Source organism: Lepidothrix coronata, unplaced genomic scaffold, assembly GCF_001604755.1.
Source record: "Lepidothrix coronata isolate B3197 unplaced genomic scaffold, Lepidothrix_coronata-1.0 Scaffold290, whole genome shotgun sequence".
NCBI classification, from domain to species: domain Eukaryota; kingdom Metazoa; phylum Chordata; class Aves; order Passeriformes; family Pipridae; genus Lepidothrix; species Lepidothrix coronata.
Window position 1 is genome coordinate 589013 of NW_016690470.1, and position 15882 is coordinate 604894.

Below are 15882 nucleotides of genomic sequence, written 5' to 3' on the forward strand. Positions count from 1 at the left end.
TTCCTGCTCCGCTTTGCCTGAAGTGCCCCAGTCCCTCGGATCTCTTCCATCCCTGCTCCCTCCCAGCAGCTCCGGGACAGCCGTGGGGCACCTCCTCTCCACAGCAGATCTCCGGGAATAAAGCAAACCTTGCAGAGCACCTCGGTCGCCTCCCGGGAGGAGCAGGGGCACTCCTGCCACTTGCTTTGCTGTTTAACTTCCTTTTCCCAAATCAGAAGTGGCCGAAGCAAAGAGATGGTGAATTCAGCACATGAGTTTGTTTGTTTTTTTATCATGGAAGGTACAAGCCAGGCAAGGAAGAACATCCCCTTGCTGTGGCTACATTCGCTTTTAGTGGCTTTCCGAGCCGAATCTGAGAATTCCTCTCTTTATATCCAGTCTCTCTTAATACAATTTTAATATTCTGGTTGATCCTAAAGATGCAACGTTAACTATAGAAACAGCAGCAGAAAAGCGGAGGGTACAAGACATGTTTTTATACAAAAAAAAATTCTTTCGTCGCTTACAAAACATATGCAAAAGAAGCTAAAAAAAACCAAAAGGCATTGCTATTTGTTCTACATAAAAAATCTCATAACTAATGTTCTTTTTTTTTAAAAAAGAAATATCAAGCTTAGGCACAATTTTGCTGCTGGCTGCTTGTGAACAAGCCAAGAGAACACGCCACCCCCTCCTAACTGAGTGATATGTATTGACTGTTCTGCACTTTATACTTAAGGCAATTTTTTTGTTTTCGTTCTGTTTTTGACAAAAAGTGTTTTTTTCCACCCCTTACGTCACACCAGGATCCGTCTGCGTGTGTCAGTATGAGCAGTACTACAGTTCATGGTTCAAGAAGGTTGCAGGTCACACCGAGGGCTTTCTTCCTACAAGATCTCTGTATCCAGAGGAACAGGAGACCTACAACTAAAATGAAATAAAAAAAAAAGAGTCTGAAGTGATGAAAATCCAAATGAGAATAAACCTGTGCTCCTTGCACGGGGCCCCCGAGGCTCCTGCTGCAGCCTGTCCCTGCAGGAGTCAGCCCACGGGGCTGCAGCAGAGCTGGGACATGAGCTTTGCCTTTGTTTGGGTCAGGCCACCCCCAGGCACCCACTGGGGGTGGGACAGGGGACACCAAGGGACTGTGGCCCCTCCATGCACCCCTGGTGGGATCAGCTCCTGACCCACCACTCCTGGATCTGCTCAAACCCCCTCCATCTCTGCACCACTGGGATAAACAGCCTCGGCTGCTCCTGGCCAAGCACAGGGTCCCCCTAAAAATGGGGACAGACCCTCAGAGCCTGTGCCTGCTACAGTTCCAGTGAAGGATTTTTCACCTTCCCTGACTCTCCTGGAATTTCTGGAACCTGCCCATTCCCTCCCATAGAGCCGCAAGGAAAAGGAGTTTCTGGTTTCCAGTGGCCAACTGGGGCAGGTGTGGGAGATGCAGAGCAGAGATGAGCTCACTCAGGGTGGGGAGAGCACAGAAACCCCCCATCCCAGCCATGGGGCTGCAACTCCTGTGGGCCAGAGGCTTTGGGTGTCCACAGGGCACATGACATGCACAAAGAATTATGGAATGGTTTGGGTTGGAAGGGACTTTAAAGCTCATCTCCTTCCAATCCCCTGCCATGGACAGGGACACCTTCCACTAGCCCAGGTTGCTCCATGTCCCATCCAACCTGGCCTTGAACACTTTCAGGGATGGAGTGTCCCCAGCCTCTCTGGGCAACCTGTGCCAGTGCCTTGGACACGTGCAAGTCCCTGATTTCAGGTAAAGGAAGCAGGACCTTGGCTGGTGCTGAGGGAATGGGGCTGAGCAGTCACAGCAGAGCAATGCATGTTGGCACGGGGTCGGGGTGTGGCATCACGGGGGAAAAATGGTACCTTTACATGTGTCCAACAGGGTTGTGACCGTCTCCTAGACCAGGATGTGAAGCTGAAAGTGTCATCTGGGGGTCTCCTACCACTCCGGACACTTTCTCCTCTTCCCGACGCTTCAAGCAGGCTGCTTTAGGGTTCAGGTTGCGCTCTGTGCCAGGAACAGGGAGGGGGAGCAGCCTCAGTGTGGGCAACAGCATCACACAGGGCAGCAGCAGCATCCAGGGGGGAGAGCGAGGACAGAGCAGCCCCACGGCACCACGGGGGGGGACAAGCCCCGTGCAGCTGCTCCCTGCTGTGCCTGCAGGAATTTGGCTGGACCCCTGTTCGAGCAGAACCCCAGGTCTGGCTGGACTCCCACACCAATTTAAACATAGAATCCCAGAATGGTTTAGGTTGGAAAGGACCTTAAAGATTATCCAGTTCCATGGGCAGGGACACCTTCCACCAGCCCAGGTTGCTCCAAGCCCTGTCCAACCTGGCCTTGGACACTTCCAGGGATGGGGCAGCCACAGCTGCTCCGGGCAATCTGTGCCAGGGCCTCCCCATGTTCCTGTTTCAGGAACCCCCATGTGCCTCAACCAGCTCTTGGAGTTGAGGACTGTTTTCCAAAGCTGCTTAATGGGATCCAGGTGCCAAATTCCCATTAGGCAGGAGGGGAGAGGGAGAGAGCAGCCTCAAATCCATCCTGGGCTGGGGCCAGGGAGAGCTCAGCCAGCCCCCAGGGGTGCTGCTGGCACTGCAAACACACACCTCGCACCGAAAGCAGGAGTCAGGACAGAGATGCACGAACATGCAGAGACAGGGGGGAGAGACAGGCCCCGGAGTGCCCCTGCCAGCTGGTACCATACCTCGTACTTGCTGCTCCAGGCCCAGAATGACCTGCACCGCTTGCTGTAGGATGATCAGTTTGGTCTGTGCTTTGTCCGTTTTTAAGTGCATCTGACACATTCGTCCCAGTTCCTTAAAGGCCTCGTTAATGTCCCGCACACGCACCCTCTCCCTGGCGTTATTGGCCATTCTCCTCTCCCGGTCCCTCAGATCTTTGTCCTCCAGTGACAAGGCCTCGTCTGTACTGCTGGGTTCACAGCACCACAGGGGTTAGTCAGGGGGTGGTACCAAGGGGGGGTTATATGTTGCCGTGCTGGGAGTGCTCCTGGTGTCCACTGGAAATGGCCCAAACGGCCTCACTTTGCAAAGCCAATTCCTCTGGATCCTTCCAGGAGTGGCCTGGGCTGTGTCACCTCTGCGAGCCAGGTGAAGGTGCTGCCAGCATGAGGCTGGGTGCCCACAGGGCTGGAGGGTGTCCACGGGGCTGGAGGGTGCCCATGGGGCTGGAGGATGCCCTTGGGGCTGGAGGGTGCCCACGGGGCTGGAGGGTGCCCATGGGGCTGGAGGATGCCCTTGGGGCTGGAGGGTGCTGCTGCAGGGGCAGTGACGTGGCATCGACACCGACACCTTCTCTCCTCTGCAAAATTTTGCCTCCCTGTTTTTGTTTTCGGCTGAAAACTCCAAGTCTGGGGGACGGGTCTCAGCCAAAAACATCAGGTCTGAACCCCAAAAAAAGACTTTTTGGCAGAAAGCAAATCCCTCTTTGTAAGATTTCCCTCCAAAACTCCACCTGCACCTCCCAGTGAAGGCGTTTGTGGCAGTGGTGCCACAGCAGCAGGAGCAGCCTGGCCTGGCACCCTCTTAGGGGCCGGGGGCAGCACCAGGGGCAGGAGCCAAGTGCCTGGGCTGCTGCTGAGGATCAGACTCAGATGCAGACACCGGATCCCACCAGAAGGGGGTGATTTTCTTTTCCAGGCACACTCAGAAGCTCTGGGAGAGCCTCTGCTGCCGACAGCACCCCATGGACGCCTGAAACAGGCCAGGACAGGGGGCAGGCAGAGTCATCCTGGCAGCACCTTGAACCATGGCCTTGCCCGCAGCCCGACCCCTCCAAAACCCCAATTTATTCACAGACGACCTTCTCCCCCAGAGCAAAATTTCCTGCAGGAAGACACCTATCTGAGGAGGGTCCTTGGGTGAGCCCTGGCACTGGGACAGACTGTGGCCTTCCAGGGGAGCCATGTGGGGATAAGCCTTCAGTGCAGAGGGGCCGCAGAGGCAGAGCCTTCCTGGGGGGTTGGAGGGCCTCTGAGCGGTGTATGGACACAGGAAGGGGGAGCAAGTGCTCCCCAGGCAATGGTTTGCCTGTGTGGGACAGAGGGCTGCCCACTGTCCCTGCCTGCAGCCTCTCCTTGCTGCCTCGTTCCTGTCCTTGTCCCCTCCTCGCTGCCCCAGCTGGCACTGCCACCGTCTCTCCACACACCCAGGATGGGCAGGGGGATGGGGCCACCGAGCCACCCCACAGCAGGACCCCAGCTCGCTCCTCCCAGCTCAGGCTGGTGGCCATGGGTCCTGGCTGGTGGCTCTCCTGGGATGTCACAGCTTGGATGTCACTCCTGGGCAGGACGGAGCCATCTCCCCGCCCCCAGCACAGGGAGTTATAAGGCAGCTCTGGCTGCCTTGTGCCCCGATCCAAGGGGTCACCGACCTCCCTAAAACCCCTCAATCTCCTCCTTTCCCTTCCTGCCCCATAGCCACTGTGGCAGCAGGAGGGTCCTGGCAGCCCCATTTCCATGGGGTGTGAGAGTGGGATTCTCTCCTGGAAACCCACAGAGAGGGGACACAGGCTGCCTGCACTAACACTGCTGAGGGCTCAGCCACTTCCCTGGCTGCCTCCAGGAAGGGTTTAAAAAGGGACAAGCGTGGGAGACCAAAGTGAACACGGTGCCAACTCTGCCTAAGCCCTGCCCCCCTCGGTCCTGCCTGGGATCCGTGAGCAGCAAGTACAAGGTAGAGTGGGACCACCGAGAGGTCACGGCTGGGGACTGTCTGTAGGAGATCGGAAAGAACAGAACCAAAAAATAAAAACTCGAAATAAAATGGAAAAAAAAAATCAAAAGGAAGGGGAAATTAAAAAAGAGACAGGAAAAAATATACATGTTATGAAAGGCAAAAAATTACAAACTGAAGAGAGGCACAAAGGACTCCAACATCAAGGCACAGCAAGGCCAGCAGAGAGGAGCACAGCCAGGCACAGCCCCCGACGCGTGTTACGACAGGCTCTGCAGAGAGAAAGGGGGTTATCCTGCCCCGGCACCCCGGGCTGGAGCGGGAACATGCACTGCGGGATGCGGGAACAAAGCAGCAAAGTCCTCCGGAGCGGGACACCGAGCCCTCCGCTTCCCATCCCACGGGGAGGCAGCACCCAGGGGTGGGTGCACAGAGGGGTGCACTCAGGAGATGGTGCACTCAGGAGATGGTGCACTCAGGAGATGGGTGCACACAGGAGATGGGTGCACAGAGGGGTGCACTCAGGAGATGGTGCACACAGGAGATGGTGCACTCAGGACATGGGTGCACTCAGGACATGGGTGCACACAGCAGATGGGTGCACATGGGAGATGGGTGCACACACGTGTGGAAGGAGGTGAGGGTGCCCCGGTGAGGGGCAGACCCTACACGCACCCACCGGCAGCTCCAGGCTCAGCTCGGAATGCACAGAGCTCCCAGCTTTTATCTGGGACCAGCCCGTGCAGGCAGCGAGGGCTGCTCAGCCCAGGGCATCCCGCTGCCCCTGGCACAGCTCTGGTGATCCCAGGGGTTTGCCGGGTGCCACACAGGTGGGACAGGAGCGCAGAGCCCCGCTGGGCATGAGGCGGGACAGGGATGTGCTCTGTGCTCAGAGCAGCCCTTGGCGATGGCAGATTTGGGTCCCTCTGGGAGATTTGCTGGCTGGGGTTTTTCCAAGCTGGCCAAGCACGGAGCAGCCCTGGCTGCGGGGGAGTGACGGCGCAGGGCATGCAGCACACGCAGTGGCAGCGGGGAACGGAGGAGAGAACAGCAGGGAGGGATGCAAAAAAAGGCAAAAAAAAATAAAACCAAAAAGGACATCAACAGCCTTGGGTTGGTCCCCAAGGCCACAGGGGAGAGAGACAGTGCGAGGCACCACAGCACGTCACAGGAGACAGACAGACAGACAGCCCCGTGCCGATCAGATACGTAAAATATCACCACTCCGGGACCCTCACTGACCTCTAACTTGTTGCTCCAGGTTCAGTATGACTGATACGGCCTGGTGTAGGATTAGCAGTTTGGTCTGCGGTTTTTCGCTGTTTAGGTGCAGTTGGCACATGCGTCCGAGCTCTTTAAAGGCCTCGTTGATGTCCCGGACCCGCAGGCGCTCACGGGCATTATTGGCGACCCTCCTTTCTCTCTCTCTCTCGGCTTTTTGCTCTGGGGGAAGAAGATCGTCCTCCTCATCCTCATCTTGACTAATGGTTTAAAATAAGAACGAGACAGGGACATTCCTCGCGTGCACTCTCAGCACTGGTCAACTCACAGACAAGAAACACACGGCGAGGCACTGAGACGCCGAGCCCCGCCTGGCCCCCGGTGCCCCGATGGGACGTGCTGGCCTGTGCCACAGGCTCGGGCACAGGGGCACGCAGGGACTTTGGAGAGAAGCAATTAAGGCTCTTCTTCTGCCTCTTTTTGTTTTGGTTTGGTTTGGTTTTAAACAACAGAGAAAGAAACCACAACGCAACTAAAGCTTGTTGTTGCTGGGAGGGCACAGGGTGGCCCCGAGAAGGTGAGGGCCAACCCGGAATCCCCAGCTGGAATTTGGGAAGACACAGCCCTCTGCCTCCAGGGCAGGAGCGGGGCTGGCACTGCCCTGCTGGGCATCATCACCCTGGTGAGGTCTCCGAGCTGGTGGTGGGGCTGCAGAACAGCCAGCGAGCTGGAACCTGACCCGCTGCCACTTCTCGGCTGGATGTGACAGAGGACACAGGAGCCCAAAGCAGACAGCAGAGATGCCCCAAGGCAGGGAAGAGGTCAAACCTTCCCTGTCTGGGGCTGAGCACTCGCTCCTTCCTGTGCACAGCCCCGAGGGCCCACGCAGGCGGGTGCGGCTGCTGTGGATGAGATGCCTCCCTCTGCTTTAGGAGTATGAGGAAGCCCTGAGCCCACAGGGACAGGAGCCAGCAGGAGGGTGGCAGGGACCCTTCCCCTGGGGCAGCAGCAGGAGCCCAGGCTGTGTGAGGCCACACCAGGCTCCCAGGGTGGGCAGGGGCTGGGGGTCTGTGCCACAGGATGACCCTCAGCCTCACCGGGTCAAGCCCAGCACCCGGCAGGTCCCGGCGGCCACACCCTGGCCCAAACACCCCCAGCCTGGGAACAGAGTAAGTGAAGGGAGAGACCTGTTCAAAGAGCACCTTGTTCTGTTTCGAGAGGGTTTCAGCTCCTTCTTCTCCTCCTCTGAGTTATCTGCCACTGACGTGTTCTCTTCGTCCTCCTTCTCTTCCCTCTTTATTTCGCTCGTTCCCGAGGAGACGCTGCTCCGGCCCAGCCCCCCGGACAAACCTGCTGAGAGAGCAGAGCCATGTGCAGGGCTTGAGGGGCCTGACCCACACAGGAGGCTGGGGGGTCCCCAGGCCCTGCTCCTGCTGTGGCATCCCAAACTCATCCTGCACTGCTGCTCCACAGGCAGGGAAGATGGAGGCGTGCTGGCTCTGCCCTGCTGCTGCTCCCTGTTCTCCCTCCACCTCCCAAGCCCTCCAAAATGAGAGCTCAACCTCTCCAGCACAGCAGGGCCTGGGAGGCTGTGCACCCACAGCTGGCAGGAGGGACAGGGACATATAGGTCAAACCTAGTAGGATTAGATGGGATACTGGGAAGAAATTCTTGGCTGTGAGGGTAGTGGGGCCCTGGCACAGGTTTCCCAGAGCAGCTGTGGCTGCACCATCCCTGGAAGTGTCCAGGGCCAGGTTGGATGGGGTTTGAAGCAACCTGGGATGGTAGAAGGTGTCCCTGCCCATGGCAGGGGGTGAAACGGGATGGCCTCTAAGGTCCCTTCCAACCCAAACCAGTCTGGGATTCTATAAAATCTCTGGAAAAGGCTCAAGGTCAAAACTGCCCTGTGGATCATGCAAGGAAGCACCAGCCTTGCAGGAGCATCCATGTCCCCCTGGGCTGCTGCTGCACAGGGCTAGACCTGACAGGTGACCCAAACTCCCTCTCCCTGGCAGGTGAGCCCTGGCACAGGTGAGTCCCTGGCACAGGTGAGTCCCTGGCACAGGTGAGTCCCTGGCACAGGTGGGCCCCGAGGTGCAGAGCTGCCTTACCGCTGTACGTGTCCTGCTGCCTGCTGAGGTCGGGGAGTGAGCTGGGCTGGGATGGAAGTGTGACGTGGTTGTGGAGCAAGCTGGGGTTGCTGGACAAGCCGTCTTCGGGGTGACCTCCTCCCACCTACAGCACAACAGGCAGAGCAAGGGGGACATGTCACAGCCAGCAGGCAGGGGGACAGTCACCTGAGGACACCCCCAGGGCTCCATGGACTGGGCTAAGGCCCAGCTGTGTGCTCCCCTTGCCCAGCCCCATCACCCAGAGCACAGGCACGAGGGAGGGAAGAGCCAGCCTGCTCCAGCACCGGCCCTCTGAGGACTGTGGCAGCGACACTGCAGCTCTGCACATGAGCTGGGCCCAGCCCAAAGCCCCCGTCAGAGCTGTGCCCCCGCCATGGAAAAGCCCCTCCCTGCCTGGGTGCAAGGCTGGCACACTGGGGAGGACACATGTCCTGTCTCCGTCGAGTACCACTGTTTCTGCCACCACCCAGTGCCATAAGAACAAGGGACATCCCAGCAATGTGAACTTGGCTCCAGAAAGGGTGAGGGCCAGGCAGCCCTTCCGAGCCCACGGCCCCCAGGCTGTGCCACACAGGCCAGGGACTGGCAGGACAGAGCCAGGCCTGCTGCCCACACGCTGGGTTTGCAGCTGGCAGGACACGTGTGTGATCACATCTGATTCCTCGCTCAGGAGCAGAGTCTGGGAAGCCTGGAAAGGGCTCACAACTGGTTCCAGAGTCTGGAGATGTGCTGCTGCAGCAGGCAACCAGTTCTGCCAAAAATGTGCTGCTGGGGTCACCAGCCTCTGGACAAGGGGGATCCTGGTGACCCAGCATGGAACCTCAGCATCCACATGCTCAGGGAGCCTGGAATCTGTCCCATTCCCTGGAGCCAGAATGAGCCCTCACACACCAGCACTCCTCAGGGGTGCCTGCCCAAACCATTCAGAGCAGGGAATTCCTGGTGATACCTGGCTCTCTTAAACCCACTGGATCCCTCCTCTCCTTCTCCCTGCATACTCCAGGGATGGCTTGAGGCTGTTTTGAGGGATTTCCATCCATGTTGCAGGTAAAGAAGAGCTTTCACCACCTCTGCCTGCCCTGAGAAGGGGCACAAACAAAGTGCACACAGAGCTTGTGCCAAGAGCCACGTCTGTGCTGAGGGTGGACTCGGTGTGCCCTGAGAAGCTGTGGCTGCCCCATCCCTGGAACTGTTCAAAGCCAGGTTGGACAAGACTTGGAGCAACCTGGGATAATGGAAGGTGTCCCTGACCATGGCAGGGGGTGGAAAGAGACGGGATTCAACCCTCCCTGCGGGAACACAGCAGGTGACTTCCATGCACGTCACCCACCCAGCACTGTCAACACCTGACCCACGCTGGGCCACGCTGAGCTGTTCTCATCCCTCTGGGTGCCAGGGCACCCCACACGCAGCACGTGTCCCCAGCGTGTCCCCAGCAGCTGCCACGATGCCCCCACACGTACCAGGCTCGGGTGCCTGTTGCCCAGGGCCATGACCGAGGCAGGGAAGGCCTGGCCCAGGCTGCCCACGGCGGCACTGTGGGGCGGTGCTGAGCCCAGGAGCCCGTGCATGTCCCCGTGGTTGCTGGGCATGGCAGCGGTCTGGCCCACGGCGTGGTTCCTCAGCACGTGGATGGCTTCGTCCAACCTGTCTTCCATTTTGTTTTGCTGGAAGGACAGGATAGAGAGAGGTCTGTGTTAACTGCCCGTCCCTGGAAGTGTCCCAGGCCAGGTTGGAGCAACCTGGTCTGGTGGAAGGTGTCCCTGCCCATGGGAATGGTATGGGCTTTAAGGTCCCTCCCAACCCAAACCATTCCATGATTCCATGATTGTAAGCCCACTGAGCCAGCAGCCTGCTGCAGCTCTGCACTGCAGAATGGCTCGTGGCAATTCAGCACTGAAGTACCACAGGGCAGGGATGGGGAGAAATAACCCCCCAGTCAGTGCCATCCCCTAAAGGCATGAGAGGTCACACCAGTCACACCAGCAGAGCTGCTCAGGGAAGGGAGGCAGAAACCTGCCAGGAATCCATCCCACTGGGACAGACCCCAGGACAGGCCAGGGCCATGGATGGTGGGAGAGTGCCAGGCTGTCCAGGTGCCAGCGAGGTTCCAGGCTCAGGGACACATCCATCCATCTCCACCAACCACCTGATTCCAGACCCCGGCTGTTCAGGGGAGAGGACTTCCCCCAAAAATCCTTCCCCACCAGGCCCCAGGGGACGGGAGAGCAAAGGAGCAGCCACTCACCAAAGTGTGGAGGCTCCCTTCGTAGCTGGGAGATAAGGCACCCGCTCCGCTCGCCCGCGGCCACTGCGACGTGCCTGGGGACAAACGGAGAGCTGGGCACCGGCACCGGCTGCCACTAGATGGGGCTGGAAGCTGGGCCACGGCACAGCACTGCAGGGGCCACCACGCCGTGCACAGGCCACCGTGCCACGCTCAGCACCCCACGGCACCGCGGGGATCACCGCGGCACTGCACGGCACCAGGTGGGCCAACACAGCACCACACAGGCCCCCATGGCACTGCATGGCACCATGTGGGCCACCACGGCATCACACAGGCCATCACAGCACCACACAGCATTGCACAGGCCACTGTGGCACCATGGCACTGCATGGGCCACCACGTGGCACCTCATGGCACCTTGTGGCACCTCGTGGCACTGTGGGCTCAGCCTCTGCTCTGGCTCAGCAGGGAGCTGAGCTCAGGCCTTCAGACTCAAGAGGTTTCCAATTGTCCCTGGTCTCAGTGACACGCTGTGACCTTGGGGCTGCACCCCAGACACGGGGAGCCCGGGCACCAGCTCTGCTGGGCACAACGGGACCTTGTCGTGCCCGAGGGCAGCAGGGACAGGCTTCCACCAGGTGCTGGAAATGGGTTCTAACTGGTTGGCCACTTCCCAGTTCCCAGTGTGCTTCTCCCATGGGAGACAAATCCAGGGACAGCCTCTGTGAGGTGGGATGCTCAGGGACAGGATCAGGAATGGCAGAAGCAGGTCCCAGGGTCGCTGCCACCCCTGGGCTCTGTAGTGAGGGTTTGGGGCTGACCTGGGAAGCTCCCAAAAGCAAACCTGACCCAGAGAACAACATCTGTCACTCACCTGCAAGCCCCTGCGGGGAGCCGACCGGTGTGGAGGGGTTTGAGGAGAAGTTATTGCTAGAGTGATCAGGGGAGTAAATCTGGGGAGAGAGAGGGTGGGCAGTGAGCAGTGCCCACCCTGAGCCACTGCCCCCTCCCAGCAGCACCCACCACCCGCTGGGACCCCTGAGGGGACCCCCTGTCCCAAACCCACACCCAACGTGAAGGCCCAGCCCAGCCCCCCCCAGCCCCACCATCAACCCCAGGGTCTCTCTCTGTCCCCACCCCTGAGTGCAGCCTCCAATCTTCAGGTCCCACTCTGGAAGGAAGTGAGAGCCCTATGAAGTGTCACAGGGTGCACTGCCAGCCCCCCTCTGCCACCGTGCAAAGGTCACTGAAGGGGACAAAGGCGACTCTGATAACCCAGTGAGACCAGTGCCCTCCAGTCTGAACCAGCACATGCAGGGCCAGGACTACTGGGACCTACAGGTCCTGCCATGGGGGCTGTGCAGGGTGGTCTTGGCAGAGAGCACGAGGCTGGGGGGTCCTGGGCTGGTCATGGGGCTGCAACAGGCAGTGCCTCAGTTTCCTCATCTGCCAAGAGGCACCAGGACCGAGATGGCAGCACATGGAGTGGGGAAAACCCTCCCTCAGAGTCTGCCATGGATTTGGGCTGCATTCACCCAAACTTCTCACTGTGTCCATATTCCCTGTTTTGTATGGAGAGGGGGTCCAGTGCAGCAAGAGCACGAGGAGCAGGTCAGGGATGATCCCAACCCTTACCGAGGCCAGTGCCTTCCCGAGCGCGTCTCCGGAGCTCCCGGCTGTGGTTCCTCTGTTACCTGCCAGGAGGGGACACAGATGTCACTGCCAGGGCACCAGAGCCCAGCAGGACGTGGCACCCTATGAGACCTTCTCTGGGGTCACCTGCTCTGAGGTGGAAACTTTTTGCTTTTAGTGCTTTGCTTGACAATGAAATGTTTGTGTGGCTCAGGGCAGCCCGGACAGGGGCACAATCCCCAACAGCTTTCAGGGGGCTGCATGAAGGTCTCTCTAAGCTCTGGGTTGGAGGTGCCACCAACAGCAATCAGATGTCTCTGCTGCAGCACAGCCCATTGCCATGGGGCATTTTAAGCCCCTACAATAACCAGTGGACTGCATGATCTTGGAGGTCTTTTCCAACCTTAATGATTCTATCATTCTATGAATCCCAAACTTGATTCCCTGTAGAAAAATAAAAGTTTTTTCTACAAATCCAGGTCAAGATCCTCATTTCCTGGGGAGCATAAGTTCATTTCAGTAACAGGTTTGGTAACAGGTTCAGCAGGGTCAGAGATTAAAGCACTCAGGGGTTAACATGGTATCTAAATGCAGCACGAACATTCCCATTCCGGATTTAAGTGAACAGCTTCACACAGGTGCAAATCCTTCCCGCAACTCATGTAAGCCACAGCACCTCCAAGGGATAATGTCAGAGCTCCTGGGCCCCTCCCAGATCCACCACAGGAGGTGTAAACCCCACAGGTGTCTCCCTACTCCAGGTATCCAGCAGCAGGAACCTCACTGTGCCTCACGCAGCGACTCCAGGCACAGGTGACACACGAGGGGTTTTGGATGCCTCAGGCATTGGGTTTGCCCAAGACTTTGGTTTTCCAGGTGAGCCTGTGCAGGGCAAGGGGGTCCCCCGGGGGCTGGACATACCCATCATATTGTCTGTGCCGCTGATCGGGGGCGTGTGACTGGACACTCCGTAGGGCGTGGAGGCCGAGGAAAAGCCGGACACGGAGGGGAGTCCCCCGTTCACCTCTCCTGAATGCAGCTGGTAGTTCTGGCAGGGAGGAGGAGAGGGGTGAGAGGAGCCCTGGGAAAGCTGCTGGGCTTTGGCATCGGGCCAGGACCCAGCTCCCCCCGAGCCCAGAGCCATGGAAGGAGGTGACATGGAGGTGACAGGGCCCCCCAGCCCCGGGGGACACGTTACCATGCGTTCGTGCTGGTGTAAACTGTTGAAGCCACTGGACTGTGGGAGTGGGGAGGAGGAGCTGCCCAGCATGGCACCGTAACTCGACTGGCTCATGGCACCCGGGGAACTCCACAGGTCTGGCGAGTTATGGAGTCCATCTGCAAGGAAAAGTGGAGCTGGGCAGGGCAGAGATACCCCAGGCAGCCCCCCAGGGGGAGGTCAGCCTGGGCTGAGGGGCTGTGACTGTCCCCATCCTGTCCTGTCTACACTGAGCATCCCCCGCTGAGCAAATCGGGACCATCTCTCTGGGACCAGGGACAGGACCCAGGGAAGGGCTGGAGCTGTGCCAGGGGGGTTGGGATGGATCTCAGGGAAAGGTTCTTCCCCCACAGGGTGCTGGGGCACTGCCCAGGCTCCCCAGGGCAGTGGGCACGGCCCCAAGGCTGCCAGAGCTCCAGGAGCGTTTGGACAACGCTGTGAGGGAAAGGGTGGGATTGTTGGGGTGTCTGTGCAGGGCCAAGGGTTGGGACTGGATGATCCCTGTAGGTCCCTTCCAGCTCAGGATATTCCATAATTCCATGATTTCAGGGCTGTTTTTTGTCTCATGCACTCCTGTCCTGAGTCTCCTCCATCTAATCCCTCCTGTGGTCTGTGAAAATCCAGGCAGCCCCTGCTCTGCCCCAGGGTGTGAATAACTCACCTGCCATATAAAAGGCTCCAGGATACACAGTGCTGGGAGGTTTTGAGGGAGTATATCCAGCTGGATCCCTGCTGTAGTCATCACCTGAGTTGGATGGATACACCTGTGGGGCAGGAAAGGGGTTGAAGAGAACTGCTTGGCCACTCCAAGGCCCCACATCCTCACCGTGCCTCTCCCTAACCCTGTGCAGCCTAAACTCCAAATTTAAACTTCAAACTTAAACTTCAGCAGTGGCTGAGTGGCCTCTCACGGCAACAGAGCAGTGTTTCACTCAACTGGCCTTTCAAGGGCCTGGAGAGACAGGGCACAGGGAATGGCTTCCCACTGCCAGAGGGCAGGGTTGGATGGGATATTGGGAGAAATTGTTCCCTGTGAGGGTGGGGAGGCCCTGGCACAGGTTTCCCAGAGAAGCTGTGGCTGCCCCATCCCTGGAAATGTCCAAGGCCAGGTTGGATGGGGCTTGGAGCAACCTGGGCTGGTGGAAGGTGTCTCTGCCCGTGGCAGGGGGTGGGACTGGATGGGCTCTAAGGTCCTGTCCATCCCAAACCATTCCACGAGTCCAGGAGCTTCACTTTATTCATCCCACAGCAGATGTGGGCAGCACGGGAGAGGTTCAGCCGAAGTCCTTGAAGGGCACAGCCCTGTGGGCAGTGGGGCAGGGCACAGGGCACAGAGTGCAGGGCACAGAGGGCACAGGGGACACCCACAGCCCCTCTGCCTTCCCGTAACCCCGTGGGTCCCCCAGCCCCCTCCTGCAGAGCTCGCCGGCACCAGCAGAAGTTTCGACTCTGCTCCAGTTCCGTTTTCCGCGGTTATAAGTTTTTCTGGGTAACCACAAAAGCCACCACTGCTGTGCGGTGACCCCGCGCCAGGGGACGGGCTGGGGGCTGCCACCGGGGGCTGCCGTGGCCTTGGGACCCCCTGTGCCAACCCTGGTGTGTGCCAGGCTCCCCAGCACAGCCCCTGCCCAAACCTGCCACACGAACCAGCTCGAGGGGAAACTGTGGCACAGGGGACACCGAGGGCTGAGCAGCCCCTCGGAAGGGTTGTCAAGGGGAGGGGACAGCTCTGGGACAGATCTCTGCAGCACTGCTCAGCTACGTGATTTAACAGCACATTAAGCAACAGAAAAGGCTTTCCCTTCCTTTCTAAACTAACCAAACCCATCCTAGAAAGCCCTGACTGAAAATCACCTTGTGCCAGGGCAAAAACACACCTTTATTTTTTTTTTTAAAGAAACCCAGAAATTCAATACGCAAAGAAACCGAAATAGCACTCAAAGAAACTGAAATGCCACTCAAAATGATGTGAGAACTTTTGTCACAGCTTATTTTCATCCCCTTTGATTCATTCTGAAACCGACAATCTTTTCTTTTTTAAATCCAGCCGAAAGCAGGGGTGGGGACAGGGCCTGGCTGGGCTCTGCCTGGCACACACGGCTCTCTTTGGGAAGGAAACCTGCCCTGAGTTTCTCTTTCCCCACAGCCAGCTGCTCCCTTCCAGCCCTGGCCCTCCCCAGCAAGAAGGGGCAGAATTGGTGGTGGGGAATAAAAATCAGAATCACAGAATCGTTTAGGCTGGAAAAGACCCTCAAGATCATCAAGTTCAGCACCACCACCATGTTCACCACTAAGCCATGTCCCCAAATGTCACATCCACACATTTTTTGAACACTTCCAGGGATAATGACTCCACCACTGTCCTGGGCAGCCCATTCCAGGCTTCTTTTTGTTTAAAAAAAATTCCAAAAAAAAATCCCCCGAATCCCACCAAACCCCTCTGAAAAGCTCCAGTGGCTGCACTTCAATATATCCATGGCTTCATTTTCCCCTGGCAGCCGAGGTTCCCATTTCTTGGAGCAGCTTCTCCCAAAACTGGGGCGTTCAGAACCCCAGGGGCAGCCCTGGTCCTTCCCCACGTGTTGGCTCACGGGTGGCTGGACCCTGAAGGGCCACAGGGAGCTGAAATCACCTTGTGGGTGTTGGTGCTGTGGATGGAGAGCAGGTGAAGGGATAACAGAGCTGGGGAAGGGGCTGGAGCAGCAGGAGCGGCTGAGGGAGCTGGGGGGGGCTCAGCCTGGAGA

General features: G+C 58.3%; 1 protein-coding gene across 15 annotated transcripts in view; it reads right to left on the reverse strand.

Moving 5' to 3' along the window:
- Positions 1-373: 373 nt before the first annotated feature.
- TCF3 (transcription factor 3) overlaps positions 374-15882 on the reverse strand; it is a 78785-nt gene continuing 63276 nt past the window's right edge. For 2 of the 15 annotated variants that reach the window (XM_017837001.1, XM_017837012.1), the window contains 12 exons: positions 13800-13902; positions 13118-13257; positions 12841-12967; positions 11923-11981; positions 11162-11240; positions 10306-10379; positions 9521-9724; positions 8037-8160; positions 7113-7278; positions 5947-6185; positions 1870-2014; positions 374-906 (listed from right to left, as the gene is read on the reverse strand). In XM_017837001.1, coding sequence (XP_017692490.1) covers positions 1872-2014; positions 5947-6185; positions 7113-7278; positions 8037-8160; positions 9521-9724; positions 10306-10379; positions 11162-11240; positions 11923-11981; positions 12841-12967; positions 13118-13257; positions 13800-13902 — 1458 coding nt within the window. In that variant the 3' untranslated portion in view covers positions 374-906; positions 1870-1871. Of the gene's footprint in view, positions 907-1869; positions 2015-2714; positions 2942-5946; positions 6186-7112; positions 7279-8036; positions 8161-9520; positions 9725-10305; positions 10380-11161; positions 11241-11922; positions 11982-12840; positions 12968-13117; positions 13258-13799; positions 13903-15882 lie in introns of those variants that run through there. The other 13 variants (XM_017837011.1, XM_017837009.1, XM_017837007.1 and 10 more) reach the window with 13 other exon arrangements.